The 20,372-nt window shown below is 38.0% G+C and overlaps 3 protein-coding genes across 3 annotated transcripts in view; 2 read left to right on the top strand and 1 right to left on the bottom strand.

The window, feature by feature from the left end:
* cenpp (centromere protein P) overlaps positions 1 to 20,372 on the bottom strand; it is a 56,739-nt gene that overhangs the window by 19,955 nt on the left and 16,412 nt on the right. The window lies entirely within an intron of this gene.
* Positions 734 to 8,367, top strand: aspn (asporin (LRR class 1)). The gene is made up of 8 exons (XM_039691065.2): positions 734 to 970; positions 1,891 to 2,170; positions 2,796 to 2,908; positions 6,081 to 6,294; positions 6,784 to 6,894; positions 7,046 to 7,139; positions 7,204 to 7,342; positions 7,424 to 8,367. Exons 2-8 carry the CDS (start codon positions 1,903 to 1,905, stop codon positions 7,619 to 7,621), a joined length of 1,137 nt encoding a protein of 378 aa, XP_039546999.2. The 5' UTR covers positions 734 to 970; positions 1,891 to 1,902; the 3' UTR covers positions 7,622 to 8,367.
* omd (osteomodulin) lies at positions 13,853 to 18,377 on the top strand. Its single transcript, XM_039691064.2, has 3 exons — positions 13,853 to 14,202; positions 16,667 to 17,616; positions 17,804 to 18,377. Exons 2-3 carry the CDS (start codon positions 16,680 to 16,682, stop codon positions 18,031 to 18,033), a joined length of 1,167 nt encoding a protein of 388 aa, XP_039546998.2. The 5' UTR covers positions 13,853 to 14,202; positions 16,667 to 16,679; the 3' UTR covers positions 18,034 to 18,377.

Genomic DNA, 20,372 nt, shown 5'->3' with positions numbered 1-20,372 from the left:
AATGCTGGCCAGTGAGACCCAGGAGAATGAACGGAGAAACCATGAGACATAGGAACTTCCATCATCTCAAAACCCCCAGCCAAACCCAAGCATATGTGGCGCCACCAGTACTGCCCCGTGAATAGAGAGGGGTCGCGTTTTGTGCTGCTGTAAGCAAACAGCACTGTAAAGTCTGGAAAAGCTATTATCCAAAATGTAGTTTTAGATTAAAGATCCCCCATGGATTGGGAGATTTGGGACTTGCCGTATTTTGTCCCATGAACATTCATTCGAAGAATGATTTATTCAAGAAACGCGAAACATGCATTTACTTGACTAAAGTCAATGATTTTATTAGTAAATTGATGCCAGTTCGAGCGGATGTCAAATAAAGCATACTAAATGGTCTGATTTGGGTCAAGCAGAAAGATTTGCAAATGTCTAACAATTTGAGTTTATGTTTTTTTATACATTAAAAGCTATTTTATCTATATCGTATCACTATCAGAAAAATAGAATCACAATCATGTCACTATCACTAAAAATAGAAGCCCAGAAATAGCCCTACAAATTATGCAATTATATGTGCACTGAAATATTCCAACACTTCAAAAGTCAGATAAGTCGAGACCACCCATTGGCAATGTAAAGAATGAGAGTATCCCAGACCGGCCATTGAAAATTTAGGCACACAAAAATTGGCCAAGTTTCAAGTGCTGATGAGAAACATACGGCTGGTAACAATGAGTGTTCAGTGCTAGTTAAGCATCCAGCAGAGCTGCGTGCAGTTCCTACCCCTCTGCTCCTTGAACCAGCAGTATCTTTTCCATCCCCATTCATTCAAGGGTCTCATGCTTTGATGAGCGTGATCTCCACCTTTCGGGCTTTCGTGCACGCTGCATTTAAGGACCTGTATCTCAACAAATCCAGACGGCAACATTGATCTCATCCCTGGAGGCTTACTTGAACAAGGATTACACAGATTCATCAGGTATGTTGTCTTCATCCGTCCCTAGACTTGAGATAACTGAATCCACCATGGTGAAGCTCGATTTCTTAGAAAAGTAGACATATGAATTCAAACGAACAGCTAAATAAATCAGAGAACATTTCATTATATTAATTGGGAGAGTGTTGATTAATTTAAAAGTGCTGTGGTGACATTTACAGATAAATTATTCATCATTCATGATGCTGAGCAGTCTAATAACAATGCATATTTCTTAAAGCAGGTATTTTAAATTGTTTTAAAGCATAAATATTCAAGTTGTATGTATTGCTTACAGCAGGTGAATTCTTAACAGCTTGATTTGAATAGCAAAAATCCAACAAAATGCCAAATGATGAGTTAGATTTACCATTAAATGTCATGTGGTTGGCGTCAGAAAAAAAGGGCACTATTAACAACTCTTAAAGGTCCATAAACTGTGAGCCACCTTCTCATGCGATGATGACTGAGGCTTCCATAAACAAGATTGCTCCATAAACAATTGATTGGTACAACTGGATCATTTTAACTTCTTACACAAACAATTAAAGCAATGATTAATTTTTTTTTCCTCTCACAATTATTTCATTAGTGCTACTGAATTGAATCTGGTTCAACATTTGTGCAGGTAAAGGAAAGCAAAAACAAAATAAATCAAATCACCATAAAAATATTGAGTCGTGATATGTATTTTACCGTGAAGTGCTATGAAATAAGAAAGTCTCTTTAACCTGTGATCAGTTCCCATTGGCTCATTTCATTGTGATGCTATCGAATAAACCAATCAGGAACCTTGGGATCCAATTCACACGATTTTCTCTTTCATTCTGTGAAACAATTCTATATGCTATAATACAAAGCCAAGTAACATGTTCAATTTGACAAAGTGCTGGTTAAACAACTGCTCGTGTTCATGTTCACAGGGCGAACCATTCATGACTAAAGATCCACACAATAGCTGCACTATGAAGGTACTTTTACTACTCACCCTGCTGACGTTATGTCACGCAAAACCATACATGCCTATCAATGTCATGGATTTCGTCAAGCATCATGACATCATGCAACAAGATGCGGGTGATTATGATGACGACGATGATGACGACGACGACGACGATTACCACGATTATGATGATAACTTTGTGTCGGACTGTCCCGAAGGGTGTCGGTGCTCAAAGAAAGTTCTCCAGTGCTCAGATCAGGGTAAGCACTGCTTTAAACAACTATTCCCAGGGCTCGAACTTTGGCGTAGGATTGCAGGAATTTGCCAAAAATTATTACTCATTCCCGCAGGTTTCAAACTTATAATGCAGGAAACATTTATTTAATTAGCTTGTTGGTTGAATGAACAAATTAATCCACACATTATCAGATCGAATCAGTAATTTGATAGCTATATGCTATTTCAAAAACAGCGAGAGTGATTCAACGCTACTGCGGCTTCTATCTCTTTCAAAATGCACACATGGCTTCACAACACCACATCATCTGTACAAGCGAGCTGCACGGTGCGATATAATACTTTACTAAAGTTTTTTATTATGTCAAAGTGATTTGAAAGAATTCAGTAGTGCTCATGCTTTCTCTGAGAGACGGTTTTCTGTGTGCTTATCCCAGAAGCACACACATAAAGTCGCCCGTCATTTTTACAAATGCATCATTCTGTTATTAAATGCAAGATCACATCTTTGAATCTGGGTAATAATCACACTGGGTTTCTTTAAGACTAATTTGTCGACTAGTCTTTCAGGCAACCCACTAAAATGTGCAGCTTTGAACATCTCTACATTCTAGTCTATAAAATCTCACATCTCTGTTGTCTTCACAGGTCTGACCAAGGTGCCAAAGGACATTCCTGCAAACACGTTGCTCGTCGATCTCCAAAACAATGACATCACGGAAATCAAGGAAGATGATTTCAAAGGCTTGGATAATCTCTATGTAAGTAGTAAACTCAACTCTTGAAATGCCCCAAAAGCATTTAAAGGGCAGTGTTTTTATACTGGGTTTACACAAGGACATCTGGAGAAGACATGCAGTGGTAGCAGAATTATGTGGACACATATTTGAGTGTTATTGACATTTGCATCCACTGTAGACAGCTTCATGCTTGTGGTAAATATTTGCTCATGATTAGTGGTAAAATGGTTTTGCTGTGCAAAAAGCAAAACAAAAACTAGCAGGCTCATTAAAAAATAGAAACAGCCCAGAGACCGTATTCACAAAGAATTTTAAGGCTAAAAGTAGCTCCTAACTGGCGAATTTAGGAGTAAAATAATGGGCGTGTCACTCCTAACTTTAGGACTCCTCATTTAATTCACACATTTTAGCACTAAAAGTAGCAGCTAAGTCTGGGACAGCTTAAAGGATTAGTTCACTTTTGAAAAAACTTTTGCTGATAATTTACTCACCCCCATGTCATCCAAGATGTCCATGTCTTTCTTTCCTCAGTCGAAAAGAAATTTAGGTTTTTGATGAAAACATTCCAGGATTTTTCTCCATATAATGGACTTCAATGGGAACCGGATGGTTCAGGTCCAAAAGATAGTGTTAATAACAGTTTCAGATGCAGCTTCAAATGTCTTTAAACGATATCAGACGATGAATAAGGGTCTTATCATGCGAAACGATCGGTTATTTCAAAACTTATTCCAAAAATGTAACTTATAAGGACAAATGCTAGCCTTGCTATATTCCGTGAGGCGCGTTTGCAACGTCACGTATTACGTAATTACGTTCAAAAGGTCACGGGCGACGTAGCCAAAAGTACAGAGTCAGTGTTTACAAGTTGAACGCATAGGTTGAACGTGCAAACTAACTCACCGTTTACAAAAAAGGAATTAAAAGGAAAAACAACGATGTCGGACGATTTTGATTCTGTACTTCCGGCTACGTCGCCCGTGACCTTTTGAACGTAATTACGTATTACGTGACGTTACAAACGCGCCTCAGAGAATATAGCAAGGCTAGCATTTGTCCTTATAAAAGTTACATTTTTGGAATAAGTTTTGAAATAACCGATCGTTTCGCATGATAAGACCCTTATTCATCGTCTGATATCGTTTAAAGACATTTGAAGCTGCATCTGAAACAGTTATTAACCGTCTTTTGATACTTGAACCATCCGGTTCCCATTGAAGTCCATTATATGGAGAAAAATCCTGGAATGTTTTCATCAAAAACCTAAATTTCTTTTCGACTGACAAAAAGAAAGACATGGACATCTTGGATGACATGGGGGTGAGTAAATTATCAGCAAAAGTTTTTTCAAAAGTGAACTAATCCTTTAAAAGAAGTCGAGGGACTCACTCACTATCTCACTAAAACCTATTCACAGAGGATTGTAGCGCATACCACCACCTCTCGCAGTCGTCCGGGGTCCGCGACACAAGCGGGAATGCTACATTGATCTGTAAACAAATCCTCTCCTATTCTCACACTTAGTTTTGCTTGATATTCCAGTGCCGTATTTCCCTTTTTCCCAGCACCAACTGGGCCAGCAGCAGTAACTGATCCTGCGTCCAGTTTTGGCGACTTCCCTGCTTTAAGTAGTGTATTTAGGCAAATAGGATATCAATTAACCAAGCAAGTGTTAATGCAAGTGTCGTTTCTCATTATTAGACAAGTGGCGGTTTAGGCTACCTTGATTTAATTTAATTTACAACTTTTCTCTCTCTCTTTCTGTCTTTTTAGAATTACACTATACTGGGGCCTGCACAAACATGCACTCTAAAAATAGCTGGGTTGTTTTAACCCAACTTTGGGTCAAATATGGACAAACCCAGCCATTGGGTTAAATTTTTTGATTACATTTTTAACCCAACGTTTGGGTTTGTCCATATTTGACCCAATGTTGGATTAAAACAACCCAGAATTTTTAGAGTGTGTCATATATGCATTTCGATGACATCACTATTATTATTTTGTGTAGGACCAGTGTTGGGTGTAACTAATTACTAAGTATTTAGTTGCTGTAATTTAATTACTTTTCCCTTGAAAATGTAAAGTAAGGGTATACTCTTCATTTATCTGTAATTTAATTACAGTTACTTCTGATGTAATTGAGGAAAATACTGTGAATAGATCAATCCGACCTCACAGCGATTCGTAAGTATTTTATGAGGCGTCTAAATTGTACGACCGCACTCGTACAAATTCGTATGAATTATTGTAAAATATGTATGAAAAAAGTGTGAAATGTCATGAGATCAGACATTAAAACAATAGTGGGTTTAACGTCAAAATGTATTGTCTGATGTTAAAAAGTATGTTTTTATAATGTAACCTTCTCCACCTTGGTCAGTTTAAGGATAATTCATGCAATTTTATAGTATTTATTTGAAAGAACTAAAACAGATTCATGTCTATCCTTGTATTGTACAGCTGGTTGAGATTGATATGGGATTTTGAAAGTAATTAGTAATTAAAAGTAATTAAATACTTTTTAGAGAGAGAGTAATTAGTACAGTAATCTAATTACATTGTTGAAGAGGTAATTAGTAACTAGTAATTAATTACTTTTTTAGAGTAACTTACCCAACACTGTGTAGGACATATTTCAGCCTGGTCTCATCCCCAAGGCAACATATAGGCCCATTTAGACGCAATGTCAAAAGCGTCACTATATGACGCCCTAGGATGAGAATGCATTGCATATTTAGATGTCGTAATTACCTGATTTGTTGCTGTGTTGTGTTCCGCATGATGACCCGTCATCTAACAACCAATCACTGTGATCATTGTGAGTAAGCTTGTGCATGAGAATAGACGTCATCCATAGCAACGAAGACTCACTCTTAGTTTAAGAGTTGTCATTTTTCCTTACTAAGAGTAGATCTGAAAGGTGTTGTGAATAACTTTTAAGAGAAAACTCCTAGCTAAAATATTTTAGTGCGATTTAGGAGTACTCCTAGTGGTAAGATAAAACTCTTTGTAAATACGGCCCCTGATCTTGAAAACAACAACACACAAAGTTATATTTATCATTCCAAAATTTCACAAAAATGAATGGAAGCTGTAAAATGGCGTTTTTAAAAGTCAATTGTATCAATCATGGTAATGACTATCAAGAGCCATGGATACGGTACCTTTATTATTTCTCCTGTATTTGCAGGCCCTGTTTCTGCTCAACAACCAGATATCAAAAATTCACCCAAAGGCCTTTCGCAACATGGACAAACTCAAGATTCTCCACCTGTCATACAACTTGCTGACACAAATGCCCGAGAATCTCCCCAAGAATATTCAGGCGTTGCGACTGCATGACAACAAGATCAGCAGACTTCCAAAAGGAGCATTTAAGGGAATGCAAAGCTTAAATGTTTTAGGTAGGTCTCCTAAGTGATGTTCTTCAATAAACATGGTAAGAGTCATGCTTAAGCAGTTAGTACACTTGCTTCAACGCGTTGAGCTGTATGACTTGCCCCATTTCCCGATTCCATTCCCCTGTTTTTTTCCATCATGACCTCATTAAATCTTGTTGTTGTATAATCAGATACATGATCTTACACTATTTGTATCTGACACAACAAGCTCACTTCAATCAACTGACCTCCATAGTTTTCAGGTAATGTACAGTAAAAAAAACTCTCCCTCCAGTGTCTACATTAAGATCTGCATATTTAATTTCAATAAATTTCAAAAGAATTATGATGAAACTGTGGCGTTGTAGTTAAAAATAGGGCTGGCAACCAAAAGGTTGCCGGTTCAAACCCAACAAGGTGTCTTTGAGCCAATTTTTTCTGGCAAATGCATACATGTAAATGAATGCTTATTTAGAAAAAAAACCAAAATGTTCACTTTTCTTGCATCTCTAGAACTGAGTGCAAATCCAATTGCAAACAGCGGGATTGAAGCCGGAGCTTTTGACGACATGGCGACTCTCTACTTGAGAATAGCTGAAGCAAAGCTAACAGCTGTTCCTAAAGGTAAGAATTATAAGTTTTGTATGAAAGTCAAGAGACTATCACACCTGAAAGGAAAGTAGATGGCGTGGGTCTCAAAAGACAAAGTGCTTACAAATTTGTCCAAGTACATAAGACTTATAATATAGATTTTTATTAAATCTAAATACCACAGATCTCCCATCTTCCCTTACCGAACTTCACTTGGACTACAACAAGATCGCCAAAGTGGAGTCAGAGGATTTTTTGAGATTAAAAAGTCTACAGAGGTAAGGTAATCCAACTCCCTCGTGTGGATAAAAACAGAACACGACATTGACTCGTCTCTCACAGGTTGTGGCTCGACTTCAATCAAATCAAGTATGTGGAGAACGGAAGTTTCGCTGGCATTCCCAAAGTCAGAGAAATTCATTTGGACAACAATAAACTGAAGAAAGTTCCTCCAGGCTTAAACAACCTGAAATATTTGCAGGTAAAACACAAATACACATGCCGTAGAGACATTAATTAGACATGTGTACAGAGATCTGATCCACTTTGTTTCTTCCTTTAGGTGATGTACTTACACTCCAACAGCATCACTTACGTTGGAGTAAATGACTTTTGCCCTTCGAGAACCCGGGTTAAGAAAACCCTCTACACTAGAATCAGTTTATATGCAAACCCAGTGAAATACTGGGAGATTCAGCCACCCACTTTCCGGTGCGTATCCAGCCACAACTCGGTGCAACTGGGTAACAACAGAAAGTGAGCGAAACGTACCATCTTGCCACTGGAGGGCAGAATTATAGTCATGAACTTCATTCTAATGTTATAAATTATCATTTCATGTCCTCATGGTGACGTGCAGAACATAACTCGTCCAAAATCCAAGAGCATCCGCAGAGGCTACAGACTCATTACTTGAATTTAGAGAGGATTTCGAAGACTTTGAATTCCAGTAAAGAAAGAATCAACTACAATGTGTGCAATAGTTACATAGGTTTTCATAGTTAATGTTTACATTGAAATCTTTTCGACTTTATAAAAGCTAGAGAACAGTTTTTTTAAGATCAGGTGCTGAGTAAATGTGTCCCTTGTGTATTGAAGATCACTAGCTTAAAAGGAACGACTGTCTAGACTCAAAGAAAGATGAATAAAATTCACAAGGTCAGTTCGTTCGTTGTTCTACTTGTATTTTAGCGAATGGGCATTACTCATTGGTGCTTATTAATAGTTTTAGTGATTACAAACAATTATATTGCATGCAAAATTTTCATTATATAACGTTTTATTCATTGCCAGTGCTTTCTCCAAAAAAATGGACTTGGACATTCTTGTCAGGTCACAGAAATACAGAAAAATTGATTCGTATGGACAATGGTCGGTTGCAGTTTACACAACTGTAATTGCATTGCAACCAGTGTTTTTTTCGTAGTCAGCGGTGCTGTGTTATTTGTTTCCAATTTAGATATTGTTGTTTCTTTAGAAAAATAAAGAAAAATGAAATTAAATCTCTTTGGATTCAGAATGTGTCATCTGTCCTGCAATGAAACAAGATACCAGCAGATGGAGACTTCAGTGTAGGATTGGACCTGTTCTTCAGGACAGAAGTACAGTAGTTGCTATCCATGAGGACAGATGATTTTGTGTTTAATAGGAAATAGTCATGTTTTTTTTTTTTTTTTTAAATCGGGTGATTTCATTATAAAAGTATTGTATTCAATTCAAATAAATTTGAACTTTCCAAGTAAAGGCCATTCCAAAGCATATTCTTGCACACCGACAACTTTTTCCCCATTTATGGTTAACTCAATGCTGCTTTACTGCTATTTTACTACTTTTTACAAAATTTACTCATCCTTTGGGGTAATCGTGGCCTAATGGTTAGAGAGTCAGGCTGGTAATACAAAAGTTGCTGGTTCAATTCTCAATACCGGCAGGAAATGGCTAAAAGCTAGAGAACAGTTTTTTTTTTAAGATCAGGTGCTAAGTAAATGTGTCCCTCGTGTATTGGAGATCAACAAATAAGTTTTAGCTTAAAAGAAATGACTGGCGAGACTAAAAAAGTAAATTTCGCAAAAATGGCTGCGTGTGACCAAGGTTTGCAGTGCATTTGTGTCTGTTCACTACTCACTACTCCTAATGTCTTTGCACTAACTTGGATGGGTTAAATGCAGAGGACAAATTGTTAGGACAGTATTGTTTACCATACTTGGCCTTCAGGTGTCACTTTCACTTCTTCCCCATTTTTGGTTAACTAGATGCTGTTAATTCAGTTATAATAAATGCTTTCCAGGGGGTAAAATTGATCGGAAAGAAGCATAAAAGTAACCTATAAATGCTTTACTCCCACAGAAATTGCACCAGTCCTGGATAATGCGCTTGCAGCTTGGCTTCGCATAGAATGTATATTAGAGCCCGACCGATAAAGGATTTTGAAGGCCGATACCTATACAAATATTTTTGGGTTTTAAAATCCGATATTCCGATATATCGGCCGATATTTTATTTATTTATTTTTACTGGACATGATAGTCACAAATTTTGTCATGCTTATTTAAGGATGTTCTTTTAATTGTTATTCAAGCAATGTATGTATCGTGACCAACTCAACGAGTGTTGCCAACAGGAACGGTGTAGAGTGCCCTCTGGTGGACAAACTATACAACTCCAACACTCATGACATGGTTCAAGCGTGTTTCGTCCGTTTTAATTTTATTGTTGAAATATTCATTTATCGGCCATTATAACTGCCGATACCGATAGTTTGGAAAATGCCAAATATCGGCCCGAATATCGATCTGGCTCTAATTTATATACACTTTAATTAGACTACAATTGGACTCTGGTTTGTGCATTGCTCCAAAAGACAGAGAGGATGTGCAGCAAATGCAACCCAAGTGGTATCCTGGCATCAGTTATTCTATTCCACACTGTGAGAGTAAAGAGAGATTAAAGCGGTAGTTTGATTACACAAAAATCCACTGTAGCTCAATTATAACCGTACAGTCACTTGCTGCCACCTACTGGTGTAAAAGTGTAAAAATAAAATCCCCACCTCTGACGCACAGACAAGTGGAGCGATAAAGTAATTTTACAAAATTCATATTACTTAATAAGTATTGCAAAATTTGTGGATAGTGGGTCTCATCGTTTACTACAGCAAAACAGCTAGATTTCGATCAATCAGCTTATTTTGTGTCCCTGTAATATAATTTGGGTCTGAATGGGTTAAATGGGGGGAAAAACAACAGAGGGGTGGTGGCTAGAGAGAGAGGCTCTGCTCAGGAAACATATGGAACAAATCTTCAGGTTGGCCTGATCTGCTTCTGCCACGTCTTGCATACCGGCGTCTCCAAAAAAACTCACAACAGGTTTGGATCATTTAGGATCTTTGAGCCCCAGAAAACACCTGAGGGATTCGGACACAGAAATTAAATTGTTTAAAGATACACCAATATGTTTCCTTCTCATATTCAGTGTAAACCCTTATATGTTGTGAACAATCCTGCACAGTATTTTCTCTTGTATGACGAATCAATCATTATTAAATATCTGAAACGATCAGATATTGATGTACTCTGGTTAATTTCAGGGGTTTTTTTTAGCCATTAAATAGCCTTGGGGTCTCCTGGATCACAAACAGAACATAAGGTTGAACTCTTGTGAATGCAAACTTGTGTAAAATTTGAGAGCAAAGCTATGAAGAACTGATTCTAGGTCTAGTTTAAATCTTTCTTGCACAGCACACACCTCATAATTTTCCCCATCCAGTTTCGCTCCAGAGTAAATACCTTTGAAAGAAGACAGAAAACAACCACCCAGCTTGTTTTTATCAGCTCCTTTCAAGAGAGCCACCAGACCACTTCCCTTCCCGGAACATTTTCCATAAAGTCTCTAAAACACTGTTTTGTTCAGACACACGTTTGTGGATTCGTTGGGGGTTTTTTTATAAAAAAAAAAATGTTAAAATTGCAGACTAATGGTGTTTACACCAAGACATGTGTTGGTCAACAGTTAAACCTTAATTTAACTGGAAAAACTATTCCATATTCACAATGTCAAACCTAAGACAATAAACACAGTCTCTTTCTTCACTCCCCTAACTGTATAAGCTTACTTTGAATATAAATAATTGGTCATCTAATTAGTCTTTAAGAAGCACTGTACAATAAACTAACTGTCATCATGATAAATGAGTATAGAAGCATATCGCATTCAAAACTTAAATGGGACTACAAACGTCCATTCATGTTTCCCAGTTGTGAAAGCAAAGTGTGAGAATTAAAATGCAAAGCATATGGGCATTTGCATGTTCCCCAGAAGAGATAGTCCTGTTAATGTTAATATTAATAAATTGCATGCAACTGCTCATCTTTCCCAAGCCTAAATATTATTGTAACGTCACATATCCATCACAAAAAAAGCCAGGCTGAAGTTTATCAAAGACCAAAAATACGGCTTGCCAAATTTTCACCCTCTTCCTTACAAAAAATGAACCCCAAAAGAACCTCATGGGATCACAATCTTGACGTTTTTTTGTTTTTTTCAACCCGCAGTAGCGTTCATAATGCGGAGACTTCTCAGCGTCTGCCGTGTGGGCAGCAGCAAAAACAAATCTTCCAGTTGACAGAATGAGTGCTGAGGGGTCTGTCTAGCCAACTCTGAAAAACCGAAAAAACAAAAAAACGACACTCTGTAGACGGGTCATGAGAGACCGTCTGTGGTTTTGCTCTGATACAGTACAAGTACTGGAAAAAGGCCTCCACATAGTGAGCTAGAAATGTCTAAACCAATTAAATTGAACCCACTTAATTCTTGCAATGCATTTTAGGCATTTAAATTTGCCTTCTTACTAAACAAAACTTTGGATAAACACTGGCGTTTTGTTTTCATTTACAGTACATATATATGTGGGGGTGGTGATGGCGCAGTGGATGAGACGCACACCTTTGGTGTGAGAGACCCGGGTTCAAATCCACTGTGAGACACCAGTGTGTCCCTGAGCAAGACACTTAACCCCTAGTTGCTCCAGAGGTGTGCAGTCTCTGACATGTATAGCAATTGTGTGTCGCTTTGGATAAAAGCGTCAGATAAATGTAAATGAATGAATAAATGTAGTATACATTCTAATATAATATAATATAATACAAATACTGTATATAGTGTTAGGGAATTTACAGCTAAAGACCCAAGGACCAGATATGATTAATTAACACCAGGAGTTAGAAGTTAAATATTATGTTACAATAATATTTAGTCAAGTCAATTTAAGACAAGAGTCAGAATAATAACGAATTAAAGAAAGAATTGACTGAAGTTTACAATTTCATCAGGCAGAAGTCAGTTTCAAGACTCACAAGGAGTTCGTAGGCCGCCCTTTACAAAGATCTTCACCAAGGTCTAAGCTATGTCATTACTTCAGATTGAATGATTCTGATTGGTTAAAAAATAGATACAGTAAATTTCCGCACATGGACTGACTGATAGGCAGTAGAACATGTCCACAGTCTTTTCCAGAACCGGCAGTGTTTTTGAAAAAATACCGGAACCGTGCAAAATTCCTGAGTTTCGGTTCCAAAAACGGTTCTGGTGCGATATGAGGGCAAAGTCCTGGGAGTAACGTTATATCCTTTAGCGTCTCACCTCAAGGCGCAGACAGAGAGAGAGAGAGTAGAGCTGCATGATTAATCTTTAAAAGATTTCGAATCAAACACTTACACCGTCTTATTCCTAAATGACAAAAACTTCACCACTGAAGTTGCGATTTGCTCTCACACGCGCTGCATTTATAGTACACACACACACACGCGCCGAGTCACGTACATTCAAATCTGTTTGCGCTGAGAGAGAGAGAGAGAGAGCAGTTGTCGATATGAAACTGCTTTATAATCACACAGTATCAATATTTATGTTACACATATTCAAATGATTAACGTTACAGAAGTAGTGAGATTATAGTTTGAGTAAACATTGACGGTAGTAATCAAAACGCAGTCCGTAACTTTTTTGTGTTCTGAATTTATGAATCAATAATTCAAACCGTTTTTAAAAATAATCTGTTCTACACACATATGTGTGTTAAAGCATATTCTACCCCTTCTGAGAGGGTATCACTGTTAGAGATACAATAAAGGAGAGGTCCTAAATTATTCTACAGAATGCAGAATTTTTTAATTTCCTTTTTATTTTTTGCAAAGATTGATTAATAATAATATGTTGAATTTGTTTACATTACCAGTCTGTTAAATTCATTTTTCAAGTACTATAAGAAATAAACACAAAAGGGATTGTGGATTTTTCTCCTACTAATATTTTTAATTGAATGGGAACCGGAACCGGAATCGTTTGGCGGAACCGGAATCGGAACCGGAAAATTTCTCACGATTCCCAACCCTAACCAGGACCCTAACCCTAACCTAACCCGAGTTAGTTACGAGTGTCCCTCCGTCGTCACAAGACTGTGCGTCTAGGTGGCAACATGTTGAAGAAAACAAGTCAGTCAATCTCCAATAATGCCACTTGTTCCTTATCCTGTAACCAAGAATGCTAACACACACACAGCTTCTTCAAGGTTGGATTTGGTCGGGCTCTAACGATAAACTAAATAAAAGAGACTCTTCCCAAAGCATCCAGATAAGATGTTCTTTCTCTCAAGGAGAGGACACTATAGTATAGATCAGTAAAGTAAACGATTTAACTAAGAAATGGTCACTTAAACTGTTGGTTCCAATGACCCTTGTGACCTATAGCTGTCAAGGTGAGCTAGAAGAACAGATATATGTTTTAACATACACTGAAGACCTTTTTTTAAACAAAACGAGTCCATATGTAATCTCCGGAAGCCGGGTGAAAGAATCCAGAATCTACTCCCTTCAATAGCTTTAAATCTTCTTGCTTAGCATTAGCTGTCCTAGTGCAACACCTGTTATGAGTCTGGCCTTTATTTTGTGGGTTAAATTTTTTACTGTCCACGTGCAATAATGTGGACTGGATACTAGGCCATTCCTTCCAGAAGTATGTCTGGAAACTTCAACCTCAACTCAACAAAAGGGGAAAAGAAGAATCAGATGAGACCACGAGGTTTTACTGAGGTCACCGAACACATGCAACCAAACACTTCCAGAATCATTTCCACGGAAAAGAGGCAGATCACAATCTCTCCCAAATCGTCTAATGCTGCTGTGGGGGAAACCACAGAGGTAATCTTTCACGCTCTTCCCAGGAGAAAAAACATTTCCCCGCTTTAGGCAACATCGATCACGCTGAAGGGGCTGCTGTGTTTCATCTTGGGCACTCGGTGTTCACGATTTCACTCGGCCTCCCACAGAGAGAAAAACGACCCCACAGGTATGATATCATGATTTTAGTACAATACTGCTTAGTAATCAAATCAGTTTATACTAATTTGTTTGAGATTTTTGCGAGCATATACATCATTCACATTGATGAATGATGAATTGCTTTGAGCATGACAATAAAAAGAGGTATATTCCTATTCCTCTTACATTTTAGCAACCCACGTCCAAAAGTCAGGTCACAAGATTTAATCTAAAACCTTTTTATACCTAATAATTAGTATCAGCAGTTAAGGAATTATACACAGAAAAAAAAATATTTTAAAAACCTGCTTATCAATACAAACAAGTTACAGGGCCAATTCAAATTGAAACATTCCTCCATTTGCAGTTTTGAACTATGGAAAATATTTCTATAATTGATTAAGCTTCAAGTCATTATTTAACTGAGCAACATTAAAATCAACATACCAACACGTCAAAGTCCTGCAGAAGACAAGAAAATGGCTTGAGAGAGGCTGTCGTACTGAGCAGTTCCAGTAGTTAAATTAGATTAACTACTCACTGTATGTTTTGGATCGCTTTATCTAGCAGCTTTGCCAGCTCAAATTAGTACTATGACCAAACTAAGATATTTTTAGTGTAGGAGAATATTACATCAAATATAAAGAATATTTCAAGAAGAGTTACAAGGGAGTGTTTGTCTTTCCAAAATGGTTGTGTTCAGAAGTTTAAAAAACAAACATAAATACCAATTATTACTAGCAGTCAACATCTGAGTCATAGGCTTTACCTTCAACACGCACAGAAAAAACCCCGCTGAGATAATTCATCCCAGGCATCACAACAGAAGACAACACTAAACAAATATCAACATTTACAGAAAATTTGTCATATTGCCCAAAGTATGTGCAATTAGGGGTGTTTAGTCTTCTGGAAAAGTACCAAAATGCTTTAAGTAGACCAAAAAAATGAATAAAAAGCCAGTTCTTGTTTAACCCTTGTGGTCTATTTTGAATCACTTTCAATTCACACTGTTTGTTTGTGGAAACTAGCACACTTAAATATTATTGTAACATATTATTGATAGTAATCATTATTATATTGATTATTTCAGTATAATATATTCATAAAGGGTTAGTTCACCCAAAAATGAAAATTAAATCATTAATTACTCACCCCCATGCTGTTCCAACCCCGTAAGACCTTCGTTCATCTTCGGAATACAAATAAAGATATTTTTGATTAAATTTGAGAGCTGGAGATCAGTCCTACATAGACTGCCTGAGGGACTGGCTCTTGACGGCCCATAAAGTCATTAAAGAAAAGGTTTAAATATTCCATGTGCCTACAGCGGCTCAATTATAAGTTTATCAAGCGACGAGACTACTTTTTGTGCGAAAAAAACATAAATAACGACTTTATTCCACTATTCCATTACTTCCTTATGGGCGCATGCGCGAGAACTGAGACGAGGACGTTCTCATTCGTCTACTTCTTGTTACCGGCTGCTCACCGCTTAGGAGTTTTACCGCCACCTACCGTATAAAATGATGATCCATATATAAGGCGCTCCGGATTATAAGGAACACTGTCGTTTTTTGAGAAGATTAAAGGCTTTTAAGTGCACCTTATAGTGTGGAAAATACGCAAATTGAAAAGCGTACCCAGATAGCAAACGGACATTGAATCAACGTGGAAATATGACATCGAAACAACGTTGATCTGACATTGTTTTGCTCATCGAATTAACGTTGAACCAACGTCAGATGCGTCATTCTTTCAAAACTAACGGAAAATCAACTTGAAATCAACGGGTTGTTTCAACGTTATGAAAGCAAACCAATTTTCGATTTTCATTTAGCTTTGAAGAATGCCGCGTCTGACGTTGGTTCAACGTTAATTCGATGAGCAAAATCAACGTTGTTTCAATGTCATGAGAGACGTCGTTTCCACGTTGATTCAATGTCAGTTTGCTGTCTGGGTATGTACAGCGCGCATCTTCCTCTGCTTGTAAACAGAAAGTTTTGCGCTTCCAGCTATATCAGCACATCATCTTATGCGGTAGGTGGCGGTAAAACTCCTGAGCGGTGAGCAGCCGGTAACAAGAAGTAGACGAATGAGAACGTCCTCGTCTCAGTTCTCGCGCATGCGCCCATAAGGAAGTAATGGAATAGTGGAATAAAGTCGTTATTTATGTTTTTTTCGCACAAAAAGTATTCTCGTCGCTTGATAAACTTATAATTGAGCCGCTGTAGGCACATGGGGTATTTAAACCTTTTCTTTAATGACTTTATGGGCCGTCAAGAGCCAGTCCCTTAGGCAGTCTATGTAGGACTGATCCAGCTCTCAGATTCAATCAAAAATATCTTTATTTGTGTTCCGAAGATGAACGAAGGTCTTACGGGGTTGGAACAGCATGGGGGGTGAGTAATTAATGACTTAATTTTCATTTTTGGGTGAACTAACCCTTTAATAACTTCTAACTTCTAATTTTTTGTGACCTTTCCAAACAGGTAGCAAGACATCATGACGTCATCACGGATCTTGAAAATACTATGTGTGTATTTGCTCTCTGGAGCTCTGGTACTTTCTCAAGAGCTTGACTATCTCGATTACGAAATAGAGGACAACTCTTCGCCCGAAGTTCCTCGACAATCTGTAACTCAACAACCTGATTACGATGCGCAAATAATGTATACGTACGAATGTGCCAGCGAATGTTTCTGCCCCTTATCCTATCCATTTGCCATGTATTGCGACCACCGAAAACTCAAGGCGATTCCCAACATCCCAAGACACGTCCGCCACTTGTACATTCAGCATAACGACATCGAAGAGATAACTTCAAAGCCTTTCATTGATGCCACGTCCCTGAGGGAAATCAACCTCAGCTACAATAAGCTCCAGTCATCTAAGGTGGATAAAGATGTTTTCAATATACTCAAAGAACTCATTCAGTTACACCTTGAGCATAATAATCTGGAAGACGTTCCTTCTCCTTTGCCAAAAAGCCTTACAAGACTTCATTTGGGCTTCAATACAATTTCAAAGATACCGGCTGAAGCTACACGAGAGCTTACTAAACTTACAGTGCTGGATTTGTGCAGCAACAGACTAACGGATGCAGGTATTAAAGGAAAGATCCTATCTGGCATGAAGAGCCTCGTGCAAATCAACATGTGCAACAATAAGCTCAAGTCCATGCCAACAGACCTTCCAGAATCGATTCAGCAGATATCGCTGGAAAACAACTTAATATCCACCATACCTGAGGGCTACTTTAAGAAGACTCCCAATCTCTTGTCCCTACGCATGTCCCACAATAAACTCAAATCCGTTGCATACCTTGCCTTCAACTTGTCCAAACTGATGGAGCTCCATTTGGGCCATAACCAGCTCTCCAACCCGTTTTTTGTTCCCAGGACCTTGGAACATCTGTATCTAAATCACAATGACTTTAAAGGTAGGTTAAAATATCTAAAGATACAAATGTAGAATAAAGTATGATGGTCACTTCCAGAACCCTTACTTTACTCAGTCAATGCTATTCTAAAAACACATTAGAAATTGACTGAAATGCTCCACTCCCACCCTTTATCAAATATCACTCCAAAAACAAAATATGCTAAAATTACGTAATCTCTTTGCAGATCTGAATATCTCTCTTATGTGTCCATCTCTGGACCTTGGCAACCCTAACATGCTGACCTTCATTCGGCTCGACAACAATAAGCTGAGAGAACCAGTGGACTACTATGCTTACAGATGTTTCCCGAGGCTGATGATGATATTTGACAGAAACCAAAGGAAGGATGATGACTCTGAACCCCAAAAATATGAAAAACCAAAAAGGCCTGGGGCAACAAGGCCATCAACTTAGATTTTTCAGATGCGTCACAGACTATTCATTATCCAAAGTATAAGAATAAAACAGGATTTAAATATTATTAAACACACATCAAGTAACTTTGAAAATTCTATTTCTTGCTGCTTGAACGTACTATTTGATTTTCTGCATGCATGTGTGTATGCTTTGATGCATTTTAAATCAGCATAAAATGTGGCTAAAATCATAATTGCTATTTACGGACAGTTCTGATTCAACGTTTGCTTTGTTTTGCACAATGTCACTTTTCTCTCCGTTAATACAGTAAAAAGCATGTATCTACATTAGTACATTGCGCTGTAATGCATGTAAATATAATAAACAACTGATGAAATTACTGCAAGATGCTTTTGAAGATAAAAGTGGGATTCTCTCATCCACAGATGCCTTGTTTTGGCTGTGGAAACAGGCTTTTTACTCCTTGATAAATATAAGCAGCACAGCACAAAGCTTCATGTACTCGTTGTCTCCTAATCAGAACCCGAAATAGATAATTAAGTCTGTTTTTTAAAACAGAAAACAAAGAAAAGAGGCAATGGTACGGGGATGTGTATATTCGTGTAAACTTGTATATATTCGTGCAGTGTTTGCATGGGCGTCAGTTTGGTTTGAAATGTGCTGGGGACAGAGACGTATTCGGAGGGGCATGTTCAAAAGTGCTGTGTACAATGACGCATTCATTCTTTTTTTCTCTTTCGAGTAGGTCATGTTTTGAAAGGCGATGTCCTGTAGCTTCCTGATGTACATAAATAAAAATGAGCACAATGTCCGAGTATAGTGAGTACATACTGTAGAGTTTATACGCCCTTTATTGCATATGTACAGTGATGGTCCAGTGGTAGAATTTTTGCCTAGCGTGTCGGGACTCGGGAGGTACGAGGTTCTAATCCCCACTCGTATAGTTTTTTTCCCCTCATCAAAATCAATAATGTTTATCAGTGGTTGAATTGATATAATGTTTGTCAGTGGTTATATATGTTTTGATGAGGGAAAAAAATATACGAGAGCAGATTAAAACCCATGAGAAAACACGTTTGTGTGCATTTTGATTTGTGATTTCACCGGAACGAATCTCCGCAACGAATTGAAGCGCGTTTCCGAGAGAAGACAACACATTTCAGTGCTAGATCGCCTGTTATTTAACGAACAAATGAAACGAATGCTGTTAACTGTAGATGTTTTATTTGTACTGGTACATCTGTGCCGCGAGATGTTTCAAAAGTGGTGGGGACAAAATCGACCCTGGCAAAAATGACGCCAAATGACGCCTATGAGTGTGTGCATGTCAAAAGATCAATTCCGATTTGAAGTTGTTGACAAATGCACACATCAACCCGATCACCTCAGCATTCATGTAAACACTATGTTTAGATTCATTAAAGCTACAATATGTAATTTTTTTCACCACTAGGGGTCGCTAACCTCTTGCAATAACAAAGGCGTAGGTTAATGACGCATTTAAGCGGAATTATAGAACTTGTCGTCATGCTGGTGGATCTAATAATGTTTATGGATGTGTGAAAACATTGATGTTTTTAACATGACTGTGGAATGAAACAGGTCGTAATTGCTAATGAGAGACAGATATCAGCGCCACACGCGAGTCCGGCGGATATAAAGGAATAAGGACATTTCATTCCACCAAACTACCCGCAAGTGCAGAAATACTCACACAGGTCAGTTTATTAGACGAATGAAACTTGTGAGGTAACGCAGCACTCTTTCCCTTGGTCTACACTATCACACTAAACTGCATTTGAGTGTGTTGAAAGTTATGTTATTCTATGTGTTAGTTCGTTGCCTGTATAAGACAAGCAGTGAGCTAGATCGACATTAGAATAACATACTGATCATATTCTAACATTTCATCATGTTGAGCAATATAACATTGATTTGTTTTATGTACATTTGCTCACCTCTCTATTAAAGTGCATGCAAGAGCGACTGTGTCAAGTCGAAGTTAGTCGCGGACGTGGAGCTCTCGGCATCTCGAAAACGCCGCGCTGATATTGATACTCGTTTTAATTCTCCTTTTGTTCCGAAGTCTACTTGCCATGGTCCATAATGTTTGAACGAAACAACAGCAGCGTGAGCGTGCCACTAGACGTAAAGCAGTTGTCCACGTCTGTCGCCATGGTTACTATGGGAGTACGAGCGGAAACCAGGGATAACGCTGATATTACATCATTGACAGGCGACAATGACAAGGGACGAGCCATTATTTAAAATTGGAATTTCTCTGAAATTAAAAATCTTTGGACACTTTTGGGATATTGTATACACAACTGCAGGAAATGTATCACACTGTGCACGTAATTTTTGGATATTTTATT

Source organism: Pimephales promelas, chromosome 2 (genome assembly GCF_988280905.1).
Source record: "Pimephales promelas chromosome 2, fPimPro1.hap1.1, whole genome shotgun sequence".
NCBI lineage: Eukaryota > Metazoa > Chordata > Actinopteri > Cypriniformes > Leuciscidae > Pimephales > Pimephales promelas.
The sequence above is the reverse complement of the archived record's forward strand: the minus strand, read 5'-3'. Positions and strand labels throughout refer to the sequence as shown.